Consider the following 20,248-nt stretch of genomic DNA (forward strand, 5'->3'; position numbering starts at 1 on the left):
AGAGTAGGGGCTCACTTCTGGAAAACCTCACTTCTGAGGTTCTCTACCAGCTCTCTGCTCTAGCTTACAGCCCACCTCTACCCCATGTATTCTGGGTATTCAAGATTTGTCTGCCAAGTCCTTCTGAGTTCCAGAGAACTGACTTACATGAAGTCAGTATCAGAATTTGCTCACAGATTTATAATTCTTCTCATCTGTCACAGCAATAAAATATAGTGCCCTTCTTGTGAACTTAACCACCACGGAATCTCAACGAAAATAGAACTGAATTTCATGTTTCTTAATGTGCTTTGAATTGAACATTTAGTAAATGATTTTAGCTTAGATTTATCAAATGATTGAGATCCATAGAATTTGCAATGCTGAATTTGCAATGTATGTTTGGATTTCTACATATAGTAGCATTTAATGTACTAAAGCTTTGAAATGATAGATGGGTTGGGTTTTTGTCCTCAGGTTATTTCATGGATAACAAAACATTTCTCAGTACAAGGAAAGTTTAGTTTCAAAGCAGATATGACTTTCATCATTGACAAGGAATAGCACATCATAAAATTTCCAATAGGTAGTTGAATTTTTCCTTCCTACTCTGCTAGTCCATGAATACACAGTGTCTAGAGATAAAAGGATGTTATAATCTCGGTACTGTCAGTAACCCACTGGGTGATAGTGGACAAGTCAGCTCACTTTCCCAGGTACCAATTTCAACATCTATAAAGAGATTTGGCTATGATTCCCTTTTATTCCCCCACCCCTCTGGGATTGAACACATGGGTACTCTACCACTGAGCTATATCTGCAGCCCTTTTTATCTTTTCTTTTAAGACAGGGTCTCACTAAGTTGCCCAGGCTGACCTTGAATCCTCCTGCCTCAGTCTTCTGAGTAGCTGAGATTATAGGCATATGCCACCATGTCCAGCTATGATTTCTATATTTTGACTTCCCAACCCAATTCCACTTAAGACATGGAAAACAGTCTCTTGCCCTAAATTGAGGACCTATCTTTCATCTCTTAAATTTCACCAGGCAAATGACTAATTCTTTTGCACATGACTGTCATAATTCAAAACCTACTGCAACTCTAAATAAGAGTCAAACTTCACAGCTGTGGCCCCCAATTTGATGGTGAGAGCATTACAGGGGGAAATGATTTCTCCTAATCCAAAGCAATTGAGCTGTGATTGCAGGCAAAATGATTTCAAGGAGTTGTCCTGAGGATAATGGAGAGATTCCTGCTGCTCCTGTTAATCACCAACACTTCACGCACTGATGCGCTAATAAGTACCATCACTCTCAATCAGGCCAGATAGCCATATCCTCCTAGGACTGGGAGAAAATGACAGGAAGATTATGTCCACTCCACAGGAGAGGTCAAGAGACTAGGCAAGAGGCTCCTCTTGAGGCAAAAGACCTTGTAAATGAACACTATCACTATATCTCCCAAGGAGGTCAACAAGAAATGCCAATGTCAATAAGAAGAGTCTGCACTGACTGTACCCAGTGAGAAACAGACCTGCTGTCGGTTCTCCTTCCTAGCACTAGTACGAAGGTGCTGGGATCCCTCCATCCCATTACTGGTGATACTGCCCAGTCAAAGCCATATAAATTTCACTGTTTAAAGATTGTATCACTTCAAACACTTCCTGAGAAGCCTATCACCTTACTGGAGGAACTCAAGTCCAGAGAGGCTCCTGTGTCTTTAGGTTTTAGTGGCCAAATCCCTGGACTGGGAGCAGAAAGCCTGGTTCTAATCTCAGTGGCATCTTTGATTGACTGTGTGCCCATGGTTAACTCACTAGCCTAAGCCTTTTCTTTCTTTCTTTTTTTTTTTTTAAAGAGAGAGTGAGAGAGGAGAGAGAGAGAGAGAGAGAGAGAGAGAGAGAGAGAGAGAGAGAGAGAGAGAGAGAATTTTTTTTTAATATTTATTTTTCAGTTCTCGGCGGACACAACATCTTTGTTTGTATGTGGTGCTGAGGATCGAACCCGGGTCGCACGCATGCCAGGAGAGCGCGCTACCACTTGAGCCACATCCCCAGCCCTAGGCCTTTTCTTTCATCAACTACAAAATGGAGTCAACACTGATCACATAAGGATACTACGAGGCAAAAAGGAAAATGTGTGTCAAAGTGATGTGAGCCATTGAGAGTTAAGGAGCTCTTTGGACTCAGGTGCTGATTACAACAGAATGCAGTTATGAATCAACCTTGGGGAACAAGGCTACTCCTTAGCTATGTAACTTCCTAATGAGCCAGGGACAATGGTATATGGAGTGGTTAAGAGTGTGAGCTCAAGTCAGACTTCTGGGTTCAGTTTCGACTATGCTATCATAAGTCTTTATGCAAGTTATGTACTTTAAGGCTCCCATTTATGTAATGAAAAGCATAATAGTTCCTCTCTCCCTAGGCTTTTGAGATAATTCATTCATAGAGCTTAGGGCAGTCTCAGGCACATGGCAGTAAATCAAAACAGGCTAGATATTTTTAACTTAATATTAAACTATGACTTAGATAATCCATAGTAGTATAAGACTAAAAGGAACCATCTTATATTCCTACAGCAATCTGCTATCTAGCTTCTGGAGAAAAAGAGAAAAAACAGTTCAAGGTTAAAATTCCCAAGATGGAACCACATTGGCTATACTTGTGAGTAACTGAGGATGATCCCTAGGTACAGAATAATATCTGTGCCAGGAGCAAAGGTTATAGGGATGCCTTCTAATGTGAAAGTTGAGACACCCAACCCATATTCTCAACTCTTTCTCCATGGTGAACTATAGGATATGAATGACACCCTCATTACAGGTTTGTCATGAGAAACGTGCCATGGGTGTGCACACAGGGGACATAACGCAAGGTCAAACAGCAGGAACCAAAACCCTGGCACAGCAACAAGTTTATACAAGGTTTTCCCACATTGTGATCAGTATAAGGCCTCTGGAGGACACCCAAGTCTGCTGGCTTCCAGCAAGAGGTCTCCCTATTGACATCTAATGACCAAGAACATTCCTGCAAAATACATTTCCTTGGGACGTGTAGTACTTTCCCCATCACCTCTTCAATATTCCTATGATTTTCCAATTAAAACTCCTGATCAAGCTGACTATTGCCTCCCTAAACCTGAAGAGTTTTATAAAATAGTAATTCACCATATTTGGGGGCTAATCAAGATGGCATGTAAAACCCTAGAGATATATTGCCACCTCTTCCCGATTTTGTTCCCTTTGATTAACAATTTATTTCTCTTTTTATGGCTTAGAAACTGGCCCTTCCACCAAGAGTTCAGCAAAAGAACTCACATCAGGCTATCCAGAAGCAACTCCCTAGCTACATGGTAGACAAACCAGCACCAGACCTGAGAACCAACTCTAGGAAGAGATACAGTCTCAGTAGGGGAGGGTGAAAGGATTTAAAAAACAAAATGGAAGAGCTAGCTGGACATGGTGACACATGTCTGTAATCCCTGTGACTCAGGAGGCTGAGGCAAGAGGATCACAAGTTCAAGGCCAGTTTCAGTAACTTATGAGACGCTGTTTCAAAATGAGAAAATAAAAAGGGCTACAGATGTAGTTAAACGGCAATGCACACCTAAGTTCAATCCCCAGTACCCTCTCCTCAATCCAAAAGAAATAAAAAAGAAAATAGAAGAGCCAGACATCAGAATTAGCTCTGGGAGCTATAAGACATGGGAAAAAAATGATGTGACAGAGAACTAGATGACTACTCCTTTTCATCTAGCAACAGCAATGGAATCTGGGCTTCACTTCAAGATCAAAGATCCAAGTGGGCATTTTTCTTAGACTCGGGTTTTGGCAGAAGGACACCCCTACTCTGTCTGTATTGCTATACTAAGTTTGATGGCCAGGCAAATACAAGATATAGGCCAGGTATAGAGGCACACACCTATAATCCCAATGACCTGGGAGGCTGAGGCAGGAGAATTGCAAGTTCAAGGCCAGCCTCAGCAACTTAGCAAGACTCTGTCTCAAAACAACAACAAAAAGGACTGGTAACAATAAATGTTGGTGAGGATGTGGGGAAAAGGGTACAGTCATACACTGTTGGTGATGCTGCAAATTGGTAAAACTTCTCTGGAAAGCAATATGGAGATTCCTCAGAAGACTACAAATGGAACCACCATTTGACACAGTTATCCCACTCCTTGTCATATATCCAAAGGACTTAAAATAAGCATACTATAGTTATGCAGCACATCGATGTTTAAGGTGTCATAGTTCACAATAGTTATGCTATAGAGCCAATCTAGGTGCCCTTCAACAGATGAATGGATAAAGAAAATGAGCTACGTATACACTATGGAGTATTACTCAGCCATAAAGAAAAATGACTTTTTGACATTTGCTGGTAAATGGATGAATCTGGATACTATCATGCTAAGTCAAATAAGCCAATCCCCAAAAAACCAGAATGTTTTCAATGGAATGTGGAAGCTAACCCACAATAAGGGGAGAAGGGAGAATGAAAGTTCAGTGGAGTAGGGGATTGAAGGAAGGGGAATGAGAAAAGGAAAGATAGTGGAATGATCTAACTTTCCTATGTTCATACACAAATATACCATCGTGAATCCCCCCATTGAGTACCTCCACGAGACATTAATTTAAAAAACCTAAAGATAAATGGTGGAAAGATCAATAGAGGGAAGGGAGCAGGGGGTGAGGAAAGGAAAGGGGATGGAGAGGTCCTGGGCTTTGAATTAGACAAGATATAGTCCATGCTTTTACCATTACATCAAAACGGATTCTACTGTCATGTATAACTATAAAAGGAAACAATAAAAAATGAATAAAAAGGACTGGGGATATAGCTCAGTGACAGTGCATCTCTGGGTTCAACTCCTGATGATGATGATGAGGAGGAGGAGAACGAGGAGGAAGAGGATGGAAAAGAAGAAGAGGAGGAGAAAGAGAAGGAGAAAGGGGAAGTGGAAAAGGAAGAGAAAGGAGGAGGAGGAGAGAAAAAAGAGGAAGAAGAGGCAGAGGAAGGAGAAGAAGGAGGAGGAAGAGGAGGAGAAAAGAAAACAGCCCACAAATATAATAGTCTCCTTTACCTAGTTTTTTTGCTAAAAATTCTTTTGTTCTATATATCTCCCAGGTTATAGCCAATGCTTTTCAGTGGGAAGGTGGGCAAGTCATTTAGTCTCTCTGAGCCTCGGTTTACTCATCTCTAAAACTGGGTGAAAATTAACTATCTTACCTTTCCTATATACACATTGGAAAGATATTAAAGTAAGATCAACTATCAAAGCACTTGGTAACTCTATTTGTAACTCTATTAAATTAAAAAGTTTACATGGTCCAGCCTATGTACAAAACTGAAGTCAGAAGCATGGTCAAGGACTCAAAATGAATTAAGGGAATTTGAATCTTTAGACACTTGTCAGAGAACATTAGAGATGGTCCAACCTGAGTTTCCTTTCTCTCTTCCCCGGATCCTCTACAGCTATAAGGAGGGTAAGACCATTTCTCCCACCTCTAGCCTTCTTTCCTCCCTCCTCCTACTTGTGCTTCTATCAGTGTTTTGATGCGCAGTTCAACCTGGCCTCCTCACATTCTCTTTCTCTCAACTGTATTATTATCTAGAAGCGAAGTCTGAGAACTTACCCCTTTTCCCTCTCATCTCTCTAGTTTTAGCACTTTCCATACAATTTCATGATTTTCATTTAAAAAGCCCGAGGGCTGGAGCGCAGCTCAGTGGTAAAGCACTTGCTTAGCAAGCATGAGGCCCTTGGTTTAATCTCTAGTACCACAAAAATAAATAAATGAATGATTAAAATTAAGTCTGAGAGCTGGGTGCGTAAAGGTGCATATCTCCTTAGAGGAGAGGCAAGTTAGCAAGTTGTGATTCCCTTTATGGAGTTAGGATAGGAAACAGGACATATATACAACCAAATTTAGGATGGTCAGACATAACAACTTTTTGATTTTTATAGTGGGGCAAAAGCTATATGTACTCATTAGAAGTTGTACTTCAAATTTTGAATTTTAATTTTTTCCTAAGCTAATGATATATAGTAAGATACTCCTGCAATGCTGGGCATTGACAGGAGCCTTAGTGCTGGTCAGTCATGTTATCATAAAGAGGAAGCCACTGGTACTGTAAAATCTGCTACTAAGTTAGGATGTTCAGTAGGGTGGGTATATTAAAGGCATTTTCAGCTGAGGAAGGGTTTATTGGGACACAACCCCATCGTTACTCAAGGAACATCTGTATTAGTTGTCACATATTATTATTATTATTATTATCCCCACTTGACAAAGGTGAGATAACCATGAGTCTATTAAAAATGGCTTAAAGCATAAGATGTTACATAGAATCAAAGGAAGTATGCAGGAAGAAGGTGAGAAGGCCTCTCAGGAAGTCAGACTTAGTGGTTTGTCTCTAGAAATAGTAGATCAATAAGGGTTCTTAAAGGCCCCAGTACAGGGCTTTCCAAAATTTCTTCAGAAGAATAATAGTTCCCAGGCTATTAGCACATTATATATAAGGAAGCGGGATTTATAGTGGAGAAGCAGCCTGCATAAAATCATTCAGGTGGGGCTAAATCCTAGGTTTCCTAACCCCCATGGAGGTATCCAAAACCCCAGTTCTTTGTGTTAGGTCCTGGAGGAATGGCAGAGAAGAAGAATGCCTCTATAGAACTGAAAAGGTTGCATTTACTCAAGTATCAGGGCCACCTTAACAAAATAATTACCCAGGAAAACCAATATCACACCCTAAGTCTAAACCAGATTCCAAGGGTCATGACTTGAAGCCCACTGATCCACTGATCAGAAGGATCACCTTAGTCCGTGGCAATGCTTCTTTACTAATGCACACTGAGGTCAACCTCATTCCTGGTGTCAACTACCTGCTCCTGTTCCAAAATACTTATCCAATGGCCAGTCCCTCTCCAACTGTTTATATGTAACCAAGTCAAAGTTCAGATGAAACTAAAAGAGAATTTCATTACATAGGAGAACTGACAGTTCCTCCATGTTGGCCATCAAAACAACCACCTCCAAATCTTTCACAGGGAAACTGGTCTATGTTGGGGATGTGCTGGGGCCATCAGAGGAACATTATAGATAACCAATGACTGCTCCTTTACCTTCTTCTTGGACTTAAAGACGTTACACCTGAAGATATTGCTGGCACCATCTCGAGCGATATAGCTGAAGATCTTCAAGTCTTGGGAGTCATGAGAGACATAGAAGATCCTAAAAGAAGAGCAACAGAAAAAATGTACTGAAAAAGGCATCCAGGGCTCCAATGGAAAACTTTTGACTAAGGACACTGAAGTCAAGTTATCAAAGGAAGTCTTTTTCCTAGAGCATCAAAAAGGTATCATATAGGAAGTATATTCAATGGACCCCACAAACACAGATATTCCTACGAGTGACTTCCAGATTTGGGATTGTAGACATGAGAAACCACACTATTGTCAGTCATCTCCTGAAGCAGCAAATCTGCCCTAGTGACTTCTGTGTTTGAAGAAAAATCAATCTTTTATCAGATAACAAATCTAACCCAGGGAAATGTATACAAGTTTTCTGATAACTGGTCACAATTATCCACAAATGAGGAACCTTGGGGAACTAATAATGCTAACCACGTTGGGAAAACCAAGATACTCCTTTTCATTACTGCAGGTCCTTGGTCATAGTGATTCTACTTCTCTGCCAGGATCATGGCTTCCACGTATTAATTCCATAATTCAAGTAGTGCTGTAAGTGCTACGTGCTACCCTAGCAGCTGGGGATATAGTGAGAATCGGACAAAGCCTTTGAACTCACTGGGCTTTCCTGTGGATGTTAATACACAAGTGAGATGAAGAAAACTCAGGCAGAACAGCGATGGAGCATGGTGGGGACTGCTATTTTCAAAAGAGTGGTCACACGGATAGCTGGGCAAAACCACTACAGGAAGTAAGTACAGGAAGGCTACAAGCCCTGCTGGGTGCAGAACCTGTTAGAGGTGCTTGAGAAACAGATAGTGTGGTTCAGGTGGAGCAAGTATGGTCAGTAACAGGATCGTAGTAGCAACCAGAGGACAGAATGCAGAAGGCCTTGAAAAGAAAGCCTTGGGGCTGGGATTGTAGCTCTGTGGTAGTGACTTGCCTAGCACATATGAGGCACTGGGTTCGAACCTCAGCACTATATAAAAATAAATAAATGAACTAAAGGTATGTGTCCATCTACAACTAAAAATCATTAAAAATTTTAAATTTATAAAAAGGAGGCCTTGTGTTCTCAGGGAGTTGAGAAATCATCAGAGGCTTCCAAGCAGAGCACTGACTTTGTATGCTTCCTTAGAACTAAAGGATCCCTATGACTGCTTAGGGTGTAAGGAGATAGAGAGAAAAGTGGAGGTGGAAAGAAAGGGGAAAACATTATAAGCATGGCCCTGGTGGTAGGATCTTAAGTGGATTAACTGGACCTAGAATAGGGCACCATAAGAACCACCAGACCTGACCATTGTAGGAAGAAGTGGGGAAGTGAGGTGTAGGGGATGCATCAGAGGAATCAGTTTTGGGTAATCCAGAGAGAGTATTGCTCTTGATAAATGGGACTGGTGCCAAATCCTTTCCACAAAACTTTTTTTTTTTTCTCAATAACAACACTAGGAACTTTCATCAAGGGGTTAATAGGCCTGTTATTTAAAAAATATGTTAGTATTGTATAGGAGAAAAAGAATGAACTTTACCAGTCTAAAACTTGACCTATAACTTTACTACTTATTATGAGGTAAGCTATGTAACCCCTCAGAGGTTCAGTTATGTTAACTGTAAAATGGGACTGTTAATAATCTTGCAGGGTTATTAAGAAGATGACATATTTAGTAAAAATGTCTTTTTACATCTCTTTACCAATGCACTTTCTCCACAGTCTAATAACTGAGATTTTCTTGCAGGAGCCTTAGGGGGACATTCAAAAGAAGAACGGGCGAGAGAGAACAACAACACTGGGAAGAATCCCAGGTTCACCTTGGGGACCACGGTTTCTCTGCTGAACTCTTTAGGAGTCATTTCAATACATTTCACATTTCTACCACCTCTAAATGATCCCCAAATTGATAACATGGCTTCCAAGAGAGCTGTCTAAAGTTATCAAGACCACAGAGTCCCTGAATCTTCTAATAATACCTGTCTTCCCATAAAGGGACCAGCCAACAACGGTACTACAGCTCCTCCCGCTTGAACTCTAGGCCCATCTGGCCATCCCTCTCAGACGTCCCCTCATGAATGTCTCTCAAGCTTCTCAAATTCATTAGACTCCCAACCTGATCTCACCATCATCCCCCTAATTCTGGAAGTCAACATGGCCTTCCTCCTCCCGAGCCTCATTTTGATGAGGGGCATCATATCAAGTGAGAAATCTCAGGGACATACTTGACTTGTTCCTCTACTCTTCCTCAATATCCATCACTGATGACTAAGTTCCTGCACCTCCCTGATGTCTCTGTTTCTCTTAAGCTCCACAAGACTGCCTTAGGTCTCTTTTGTTTTTTCACCAGGATATTTGCAATAGCCTCTATAGGGTGTGTCTCTGCTTCTTAGTTCACCAATTGCCAATGCATCCCCTATATTGCTAGCAAAGTAATAGTTTTTCTTTTTTTGGTACTGGGAATTGAACTCAGGGGCACATCCCCAGCCCTATTTTGTATTTTATTTAGAGACAGAGTCTTACTGAGTTGCTTGGTGCCTTGCTAAATTGCTGAGGTTGGCTTTGAACTTGCAATCCTCCTGTCTCGGCCTCCTGAGCCACTGGGATTACAGGCTTGCACCACTGCTCCCAGCTATTTTTATGTTTTTCTAGTTAGACATTTTTATTGGTGCATTAAAATAGTGGTGTTCATTGTTACATATTTGTACATGCACACAAGAGAACAATACAATCTGGTCAATTTCACTCCCTACTACCTTCGCTTTCCTCCTCTCCTTCCTCCCCTGGTTCCCTTTCTGTTTTCATGAGATCTGCCTCTACCTGTTATCCATTTTTTCTCTCTAGCTTCTACATAGGAAAGAAAACATGACCCTTGACTTTCTGAATTTCACTTAATTTTACTTAACATAATGCTCTCGAGTTCCATCCACTTTCCTGAAATTGACAATTTTGTTCTTCTTTATGACTGAATGAAATTCTGCTGTGTATGTATACCCACATTTATCCACTCATCCATTAACAGACACCTGGGCTGATTCCAGGTGTGAGCTGTGTAGTTATAAACATGGGTATGCATGTATCACTGTACTATAATGACTTTAATTCTTCAGGCTTCAGTGGTAGAACAGGGTCTGTATGTGGTTCCATTCCTAGTCTTTTAAGTAATCTCCATACTGATTTTGCAAGTGGTTGTACTAATTTACAACCCCACCAACAGTGTGTAAGTGTTCCTTTTCCCCACATCCTCTCTTATATTTCTTATTTTTTGTATTCTTTATGACTTGGCCATCATCTAATTGAAGTGAGATGAAGCAAAGTGGTGGTTTTAAAAACATGAATTCCATTGCATCATTGCAAAGGCTTCCTACTGCCTCCAGGACAGAATCTTAAACTCCTTAGCAGGGGGTATTTGCCTTCTGCTCTTGTACACCTCCATAGTCCCAACCTATGCAGGCCTGCAGGACTAGCTTCATACCTCTTCCTGCCTTTGCAACCACTGTGAGCACCCTTGGCATCATTCTGGACTTGGCTCAGGGAAGACTTTTCTTTCCTTTAGCAATCTGAACTGCTGAACCCCTGTGGCTCACCTGTGCCAAAGCGTGCCTCTCACACTATGATGTTTTCAACAAGAGCTCCTTGAAGGAACAAGGACCACATCATGGCATCCCCAGGACCACCACAGTGATTGGCACATGGGAGACTCCTGATGCCTCTTCAGGAAGGAGGCAAGGCATTCCTACAGTCATTAATGAGCACCTATAATGTAGTCAGCTCAGCTGTTCATTTTCCCCACCGGAAGTCAGGTCCAGTTAGTTCAAATGCATTGCACATAAAACTCCTTTGATTTTGGGTTTTTAATTTATTATGTAACACCCTAAGGACCAAGAACTGGATTTAAAACTGATGCTGCAGAGATGAATGTGAACTGGCATGCCAACATGACACAGATGTGGAAGGCACTAAGGGACAGTGGTGAGCTAAGGTTAAAGTAACCTTAACAGACAAAGCACTTCAGAAAGTCTGATGACAACCTGTACTTGAGTACAGCCACTCCCTCTGGATTGGAGCTCTCTGGAAACTGCTCTGCTTGCTGGGTCCGAGTTCAGAAATGTAATGTGTTGTTCTGAGAAGCAAATAACCTCTAGCTAAGCAAACAGTCATTTAGTTCCTGCTTAGAAAAGTTTCCACCAACACAACCAAGCAGCAGAGTTTTTCCATATGACCTCATTCATCAAAAAATTAATAAATCAATGAATTAAAGGCTTAAGTCCAAACTCCCAGATCTAGAAATATATTTCAAGAACACTTACTCTCCACGACTTGGTTTTTCTTTTTGTTTCCCTCCCTTCCTTCCATCCATCCATCCATCCATCCATCCATCCATCCATCCATACTGGGGATTGAACCCAAGGCACTTTACCTCTGCACTACACCCCCAGTCCTTTTTTATTTTTTATTTTGAGACAGAGTCTTGCTAAATTGCCCAGGTGGCCCTCAAACTTATGATCCTCCTACCTCAATCTCCCAAATTACTGGGATTACAGGCATCACACTCAGTGTTCACAACTCAAATTTTCTTAAGGGCTGTAAATGAGTGGGTGTTTGAAATTGGGGAAGAAATGTGAGCACTTCAGGGAATAGGGAAGATTTACTTTCCACCTTCCCTCTTCATCTTTATGATAATTAAGATTAGAGTCCTTCTCATCCTGCTTCTATAAACAGTCCAAATCAATCTTCTTAATTTTTACAAATTCAAAGGCAGGGTACCGAAGCAGTTTGCATGAGTTAATAATAATTCCTAAGGTTTCACAAGGCTTTGTTCCCACTTTAAATTTTCTAAGATTTCTTGCTTTTATTTTAAAATATGCAAAGAATTATAATTTTACTTACTATTAAAACTGTTGTGCTTAAAGCCATAGCAATAAAATTCTGCAGATTCTTAGGTCCATAAACTCCCCAAAATGAGCAAAAGATAAATAATTTCTTGGAGAAACTGGATTTTGAGTTTAGTATAATATTGGAATTCAAGTTGACAAAGAGATAAAAGAGTCACCAAACCCATCATCAATACCCTCCTTCCAGGCTATTAATCTACAGGTAAATTTGTTTTTCCCTCATCAGGTTTAAAGAATGAATGTATTAAGAGGGATTAACTTATCACAAATGGTAACTGCTCTTATTACTTCTACACTACTGCCTTAGTGCTAACCTCTGAGAGGCCTTAGAGCATAAATCTAAGCCTTCTTCCAAGTGGCAGTGATCTGAAAATTTGGAAACAACCACCATGTTTATATTCCTTTCATTTTTGTTTTTTTAAAGAGAGAGAGAGAGAGAGAGAGAGAGAGAGAGAGAGAGAGAGAGAGAGAGAGAGAGAGAGAGAGAGAGAGAGAGAGAGAATGAGAATTTTAATTTTTTAGTTTTCGGCAGACACAACATCTTTGTTGGTATGTGGTGCTGAGGATTGAACCCGGGCCGCATGCATGCCAGGCGAGCGGGCTACCCCTTGAGCCACATCCCCAGCCCCTATTCCTTTCATTTTTAAAGACAAACACTTCCTCTTCTCTTCAATAGTTCTTCAACAAGCCCATCACATCCCTTCTCCCTCTGGCAGGTTTGTATTATGGGAAGAACTTGAGTTTTGGGGTGATAAAAATCCAGGTTCAAGGCTTAGCTGTACTAAGTCCTAGCTACTGGCCTTGGGCAAGTTACTTAGCTGACATAATCCTTTGTTTCCTCATCCAAAATAGACATATTATGATGTCTTAAAGGCCTTGTTTGGGGTATACAAACACATACATGCTGCATTTAACACAATGCCTGACACATAGCAAGTTGCTTGCTTAGTAAATACAAGTTTCATTTCCTTGTTAACCTTTTTTGTACATACACCAATTTGCCAATGAATCTCTTAAAATACAGTTTACATAACCGAATGTACTTTCATAAATCGATCTGAAGAGCACAGAGAGTATATTTGCATAAATCTTTTCTGCCCAAGAATGCAATTTTTAGCAGACCGTCTCTAATCAGGTTTTTTCTTTAGTTACAACATCTCACTTCTAGCTCACCCTGTGGTCAACTCAGATGTTTAAAGTTAGTTTGCATACCTGCTCTAAGGCATATTTCCTGGTTTCCAGGACTGGCTCCTAGCAATCACCTTTTTCTTTTCCAGACTATGTTGGACCATTTTCCCAATGATCTCTTCTAGAATTTTTTTCCAGGAGCAATGACAAATTCACTAGTTTTTAATTCCTGGACCAAGATTTTACTGTTTCCTAAAAAGTGAGATGTCTTAATCTTGCAGTCTCCTAATATCCATTCCTCATTATTTTGCAAAGATGACCGATCACTATTTTACAGTCACATTTTCTTAGGACCCAAGTAACTGAGGTCTGAACACACTGAGAGGAGTACTGGATGCCTTTATTTTTCCTCATGGTTTTTGAACATCTTCTTTTTTTAAAATCACATATGTTTTGCTGTTTCCAATTTGAAGATCAGTTCTCTATTTGACAGGGGAAAAATAAGAAAGATGGTTACAAAAATGGGACTTGAGAGTTTCTCCATATGTGCCAACTCTCTCTTTCCATTCTTTTTCTCTCATCATCAGTCAGGGTTTCAGCTCTCTGTAATGGTTGTTCCTTTGTACTCATACCTGTTTTTAAGCCTCACTTCTATAGTATGTACTTTTAAAGAACAGTTTAAGGAAACCTCGGTAGCAACATGATTTTTCTTGATAGTCCTTAGGGACTAACTGGAGTCATTTATATTGTACTGTTGTCTTAAAATCCTCATCCCTAGCCAGTGCAGTGACACGTGCCTATAATTCCAGTGGCTCAGGAAACTGAGGCAGGAAGATAACAAGTTCAATGCCAGTGTCAGCAAGTTAGTGAGGCACTCAGTAACTTATCAAGACCCCGTCTCAAAATAAAAATATGAAAAGGGCAGGAGATGTGGCTCAGCCTCTGGCCATGAGACCAGTTTTTGCACTGTCATTCTTTCTCTCTGAAATAACGAGCTCTAAAATGATACAGCCAGTTTGATGGTTAATTTTATATGGGAACTATTCTGGACCACGGGTGTCCAGGCATCTGGCCAAATACTACTCTCAGTGTATCTGTGAGGGTGTTTCTAGATTAGATTAACACTGGACAAAGCAGATTGCATGTCCTGAAACAATTAAAGAACTGAATAGTACAAAAAAGCTGAGTAAAAGAGATCTCCTCCTGTGTGAATCCTCTTCTTGGGTCTCATGCCTGCCAGCCTTCAAAGCCTTCAAAATGGAACTTAAACCAACAGTTCTCCTGGTTTTCAGGTCTTTCCACTAAGAAAAGAACCAGCTCCCCTGGGTCTCTAGCTTCCCAAATACAGATCTTGGGGGTTAGGGGTATTTTTCAGTTGGAAGAGTGCTCACCTAGCACGCATGAGCCCGTGTGGGTTTGATTCCCAGCATTGCAAAAAAAAAAAAAAAAAAAAAAAGCACCAAATACAGATCTTGGGACTTCTTAGCCTCTAGAATCATGTGAGCCAATTCTTTATAATATTTTTTATGTATGTAGATGTTTGTACATATACATGTGTATAATACACACACATACCTTCTCTTTCTCATATATTGGTTCTCTTTATCTGGAGAACCCTAATACAGCCATATTCTCCCAGATATTAGCATCCTTCCTAAAGCCTCATTCATGGGGAACCACCTGCTGATGTAGAACCTTTTGGCTGAAGAGAACAGGAAAGGTCTTGAGCCACCTGCACAGCTGACAACATGTCTGCAGCCATGTATCTCCCCATTCCAGAGCCACAGAGGAACTTCCATGCCTTCTCCTGTCAATCAAATGCTGCTGGGGCTTATCCAGTCATCCCAGTCTTACTCCAGAACTCTCTCCTGCTACAGCACAAAGCACAGAACCTGAGGCCAGAGGATTTACACCTGGCCAAGGGGCCTCTAGTAAATTCTTTCCCATCTCTCATCCTTGAAGTGAGAATAATAAAAATGTCTTACAGGGTGTTCATAAGGTTCACATGAGATAATAAATGGGCAAATATTCTGTAATACAAGAAATTTTGTACAAATACTTTAGAACTGTGGAAGCAAATCTAGACATGTCAAATGGAAGAACAAACAGAAATAGTCACTGTTCTCTCAACATCATTGTCTCTGGAGATAGAGAAAGGTGGTTCTCCAGTTTGAATGTGGCACTGTATTAGTCTGTTTTTCACTACCATAATGACAAACCTGAGGCAGACTATTTTACAAAGAAAAGAGATTTACTGAGCTCACAATTATGGAGGCAGTAAGTCCACACACCATATCAAAGGTTCCCCACTGGTTGTATCGTATCATGGCAGGAATGCATGGGGATCTCTGTGTGTCTACGTGGTTTCTTTTTACCATGCCTCTTAATTTACTTTTAACGATCTTTAGATAACATTTTCCTTCATGTTGATAAATTTTCTCTGTCATTACTGCTTTTATCTGATTATTTCTTTCTTCCCTCTGTATTTATAGGGCTCTTTATCATTTCATCTGTTTTTCTTTTATTATAAGTTAGTTCAATTTCCATCTTTTTCACTCCTCATTATCCATTTGGAGACTGCCTTCCTCAGATTTCACTTTCCCAGGGCTGCTATTTGGCATGAAGTAAGGGTAATGACCTTAGGTAATGATGCCCACAGTCCCTCGTGGAACTGGTCTCCTTACTTCCAAAGACACTGAGGTTTGGGGATGCATCATCCAGTGTATGCTTGTCGTCTACTTGTCACCATGCCTAGGTCATATGTCAAAGACCTAGCTCATGATGGTATGTTTTGGAAGGAAGCCTGGGATTCCAGGGCTGGGAAAAACCTCAAGAGATAGTGAAACTCATTTATTCAACTGCAGGCATAGAAATGCAAATATAGGAGCTAATTTCTAAGGAATTACACAAATGTCTAAATTATTGTTGCAAAAATCTACTGTGTACCTAGAGTAAGGAATAAGCATTCAATTGAATTCTAAAATCTGGTGAGAGCCAGAACAAATACATATTCATCTTTTGAAAGTCTAGTTAAAGCACCCTTGTGGCCTATCTCAGTGGCTAATTGGTGTTTTGATTTCACTGTTATTAACAAGTTCTTTCTTATGTCCCACTAAACTCTTCCCTGCTGTACTTGAATCAACCACAAACCATCACCATAGCATTTTCTAAATGTCAAGCACGTGATAATTTAATTTCTTCTTGTTCAGTATTTGACAGGCAGGCAAAATACAGGCCAGCATTCTTCATAGAATCGCCATACAAAAATCTTTTCATACACTTCAAGGTTTTAACTTCTCTCAAATACTCATAATTTCTCCAAAATAACTTCACCTGCTGTTGGTTGTAAAAAACAAAACAAAACAACAACAACAACAAAAACAAATCCATTTACACAAGCTGTCAATTCTCTCCTCTCTGTTAACTGAGTTCATATACTCAAGTGTGTCCACATTTGTGGGGGCAGCTAGCCCATCCTTTCTATACTTCTCACGACCCTCAGGCTTCCTGAAGGCTCTTGCTCAGAAACATAACTTTTGCCCCAGAGCCACAAGGCCAAGAGAAAAATCAACAGACCACATATAGCAGAGACACAACTTTGATGGTATGCATTGGGTTGAAGGGGGAGATTGCTTAGAAAATTTGGCTTTCTCTTCTTCTTTCTCTGTGAATAATTTATCCTCTGACTTTCAAGACGGTGGATATTTTCCTTCAAGCACTATGTGGAGAGTGGCATGATGCATTATCTTTCCAGGGCAAAATAAATCATAAGCAAAGGTTCACACTTTTCTTTTCCGTTCCCCTGGGGTACACTAGAGTCCTGTGATGTGGAGAAATAACAACTGGCACAAAGATACAGGTTAGGCTGTGGCTCCTCCAGTTTCTCAAAATTACTTGACCACTCTGAGCCTCAGTTTTTCTCAACTGCAAAATGGAAGAAGCATATAAGATTTCTTTTTTCTTTTCTTTCTTTTTTTTTTTTTTTTTTTGGTGGTACTAGGGATTAAACCCAAGCCCTCACACTGTGGGCTACATACCCTTTATTTTATTTTGAGATAGACAGCCCCTGGGTTTAATCCCCTGTACTGCCCCCCAAATAAGAAAAGAAACAAGAAAGAAAAAGAAATGTGCATCTTACTCTATACCTAGTCCTCCTCTGCCTCATCTTTGTTCTCTAAGGATACAGAGTCTGCCCTTGAAGAGCTGAGTGTATTGATGGTGAAGTCTGAAAGTGCAGAGTGGAAACAGAGTGTTATGAGATTGGGAGAAGGAGGCAGTGTCTGCCTGTGCGAGTCAGAAGAGGCACACAGGGCAGCTGCCACCTGCACTGCACCTTGGAGAAGGTGTGGTGAGAATTATGGAATGAGGAATATATCAATCAGTGTCCTGGCAGGAAGCACATCAATTGAGGATTCCAAGGCAAGTTAATAGGGGACTATCTACAAAGGTGAAGGAAAACATCAAAGGGGCCAATGCAGTGCAGTGGGGGGTGGGGGACACTTGAAATCCCAAGGCCAGAGGAGGCAGCGCAGTGAGCATTTCCAGAATCCAGATGAGAGAATCATGTGCCCCCTGACAGGAACTCTGCAAGAGGTCCAACAGGTCAGCCTCTTTGGGCAGGGAACACAGTGGGGAGGGATGGATAGAAGGTCTGGGGGCTAAAGAAAGCTACCCATCATAGAGATGGGAAGGAGGAACACTCTTTGTAACAGGTACCGTACAAGGAAAGAAATGGATGGAGTGGTAAGGTACAGTCTGCTTGGGCACAGGGAACGCAGGACATGCCAAGAGACTGGTAGAAGGTGGGACTGAAAGGTCAAGGTCATCTTTGGGGAGCCCAGCTGTGCCCTCTGACTTTACTTTGTGGGCTCAGAATACCACTGGGAGTCTGAGCAGACAAATGCTATCGCAAGAAGTCATGGTGGTGTGAAGGATGGGCTGGAAGAGGCCAGGAGCAGGAGGCTACTGCAATATGGAAAGTTTGGGGAACAGAAAGAATCTGGACCTGGGATTTGCCAGTAAGAAAGGCTGGACTTGGATCCCTGTCGGGCTGCTTACAGCTGGGACACTGGGTGAATCTTCTCATCCTCAAGTTTTGGTCTTCTCATCCACACACATGGGAGCCTCAGTGAGAACTTGAGTTTGGCAAGTCAAGTGCTGGGCACAGCTGGGTGAAGGAACACTATGTACTCTGTTATACAGAACAGAGTCTGTGTCGCCAGACTGAGCCGCTAAGTCCAGCGAGAAATGCTGAAATCCTAACAAAGGCAGGGGTAGCAATGTGGAATATGTGGAGGTGAACCCAGGTCATTTCTCTGGATCTGAGAATAAGGAAGGGGAAGGAAAAGACTCTGAGTGACTTGGTGGATGGATTAAACATTAAATGGGTCAAGGGAGAAAGAAGGAAGAGAAGGGTGAGAGGTCAGGTAAAGAGAAGAAAAAGTGTGGTTGGTCCTAGACATTTCAACTTTGAGAGGCTAAAAGCACTCAGACTGACTCCCCTAAAAGGCAATGGGAAATAAGGGATGAGAGGCACAGATCTGGATGTCATTAGGACTTGAGGGGGCGGAGGTTGAGGACCATGGTAAGTATGAGATTCCATGGAGAGCACAAAGGACAAGAAGAGAAGGACTCATTGAGAGAATTCCACTAACAGTATCTATCTATATGAAGGGCAGAACTGGAATAGCCAGCAAAAAACACTACTGTAGGAAAAAAAATAGATCAGAGAAGGAACAAGAGAAGACTATCATGGGAGTTGGGGGTGGAGGGAGTCTCCACAAGGACTGAAAGGTTCATAGCATCAAGTGCTTCCCAGAGACTGAATGGAATGTGGACAGAGAGGGAGCAGGGACTTAGCAACAAAGACATCACAGTAGCCTTGGCAAGGGCAATCTCAGTAGAGCGGCTCTGGAAGCCCAGTTGTTGAAAAGCATGCGGCAGGTTTGGAACACAGCCAGCCAATGCAATTATACCAAAAATCTCAGGAGCAAAAGGGCAAGAAGGTTAGTGAGCACCTTTTCTTTTTCAAATGGAGAAATCTGAGCCAATTTATAGGCTAAAAAAGAGAGAACAAAACAGAAATAGTTTCAAGATACACAGAAAATAGGAAAATGATGGCCCAAGATGTAGGCAGACAGCAGAAGACACAGTCCAAGTGGAAGAGTCATCTTCATTTCAAGATGGCGCTGACCATGAACCTGCCACTAAGGTGGGAGGGAGGTTCTCCTATCCTTGGATGATCTCCTTCTCTTTCTCAGCACTTTGATGGCCTTTTGAAGATGCCAAGACTTTCCCTGTTAGAGAGCTGAGGCCATGCGTATGATGTGGAAGTAGGGATGAGGTGAAGTAAGAGGTCAACATAATGGTTAATCAGCTGCCCTGATGAAAGCTATGGCTGATACAACTGCCCAGTTTCCATTTTACCCATCCCTTACTTACTTCCCCTTTCCCGAGTGTGGGAACAACTGCAAGAAACATGACCTGGATCTAAAGGGAAGCAAGTGCAATCCAAAACATTTTGCTACTATCTCCTTAGAGAGGAGATACGTATTAATTTATCGTGGCTCTGACCTCCTGAGGGATGAGGCTCATGTAAATACATGGGTGCTAGAGGGTGAGAGGCCAGGCCAGGGACACCAAAGGCTCTCTTGAGACCTGGTTTATGAGCACTTGCAGTTTCTCTTCTACATTTAGCTTGTCAAATTCCTCTATATCAGTTGAAGCATCTGACAGGCTTAATTGTTCCCTTAGGGCTTTGTCTTTCCCATCAGTGAACAAAGGCAGTTAGGAAGGATTTGGGTTTAGCTCTTTTACTAATAAAATTCTTTTCACATACATTCTTACATCCATACTCATAAATAGATGTGTGTATGTGAGTCAAAGTATATACACGTGAGTACACAGACATGCATACACATACATACCTGTGCATATGCACACACCAAACAATGTTTGGGTTTGGGGATAGGCAGATCAGACCATTGGCCCACTATATGGACAGCTGCTTCAAGTCTAAAAGGAAATGTGCATGCAATACTCCAGTTCCCCCAGCAGTCAAGACCAT

General features: G+C 41.3%; 1 protein-coding gene across 6 annotated transcripts in view; it reads right to left on the reverse strand.

Moving 5' to 3' along the window:
• Nucleotides 1-20,248, reverse strand: part of Nos1ap (nitric oxide synthase 1 adaptor protein) — a 297,916-nt gene that overhangs the window by 36,336 nt on the left and 241,332 nt on the right. For all 6 annotated transcript variants that reach the window (XM_078027134.1, XM_078027135.1, XM_040287314.2 and 3 more), the window contains one exon: nucleotides 7,105-7,213. In XM_078027134.1, the coding sequence (XP_077883260.1) occupies nucleotides 7,105-7,213 (109 nt within the window). The remainder of the gene's footprint in view (nucleotides 1-7,104; nucleotides 7,214-20,248) is intronic.

This window comes from Ictidomys tridecemlineatus, chromosome 11 (assembly GCF_052094955.1).
Source record: "Ictidomys tridecemlineatus isolate mIctTri1 chromosome 11, mIctTri1.hap1, whole genome shotgun sequence".
NCBI lineage: Eukaryota > Metazoa > Chordata > Mammalia > Rodentia > Sciuridae > Ictidomys > Ictidomys tridecemlineatus.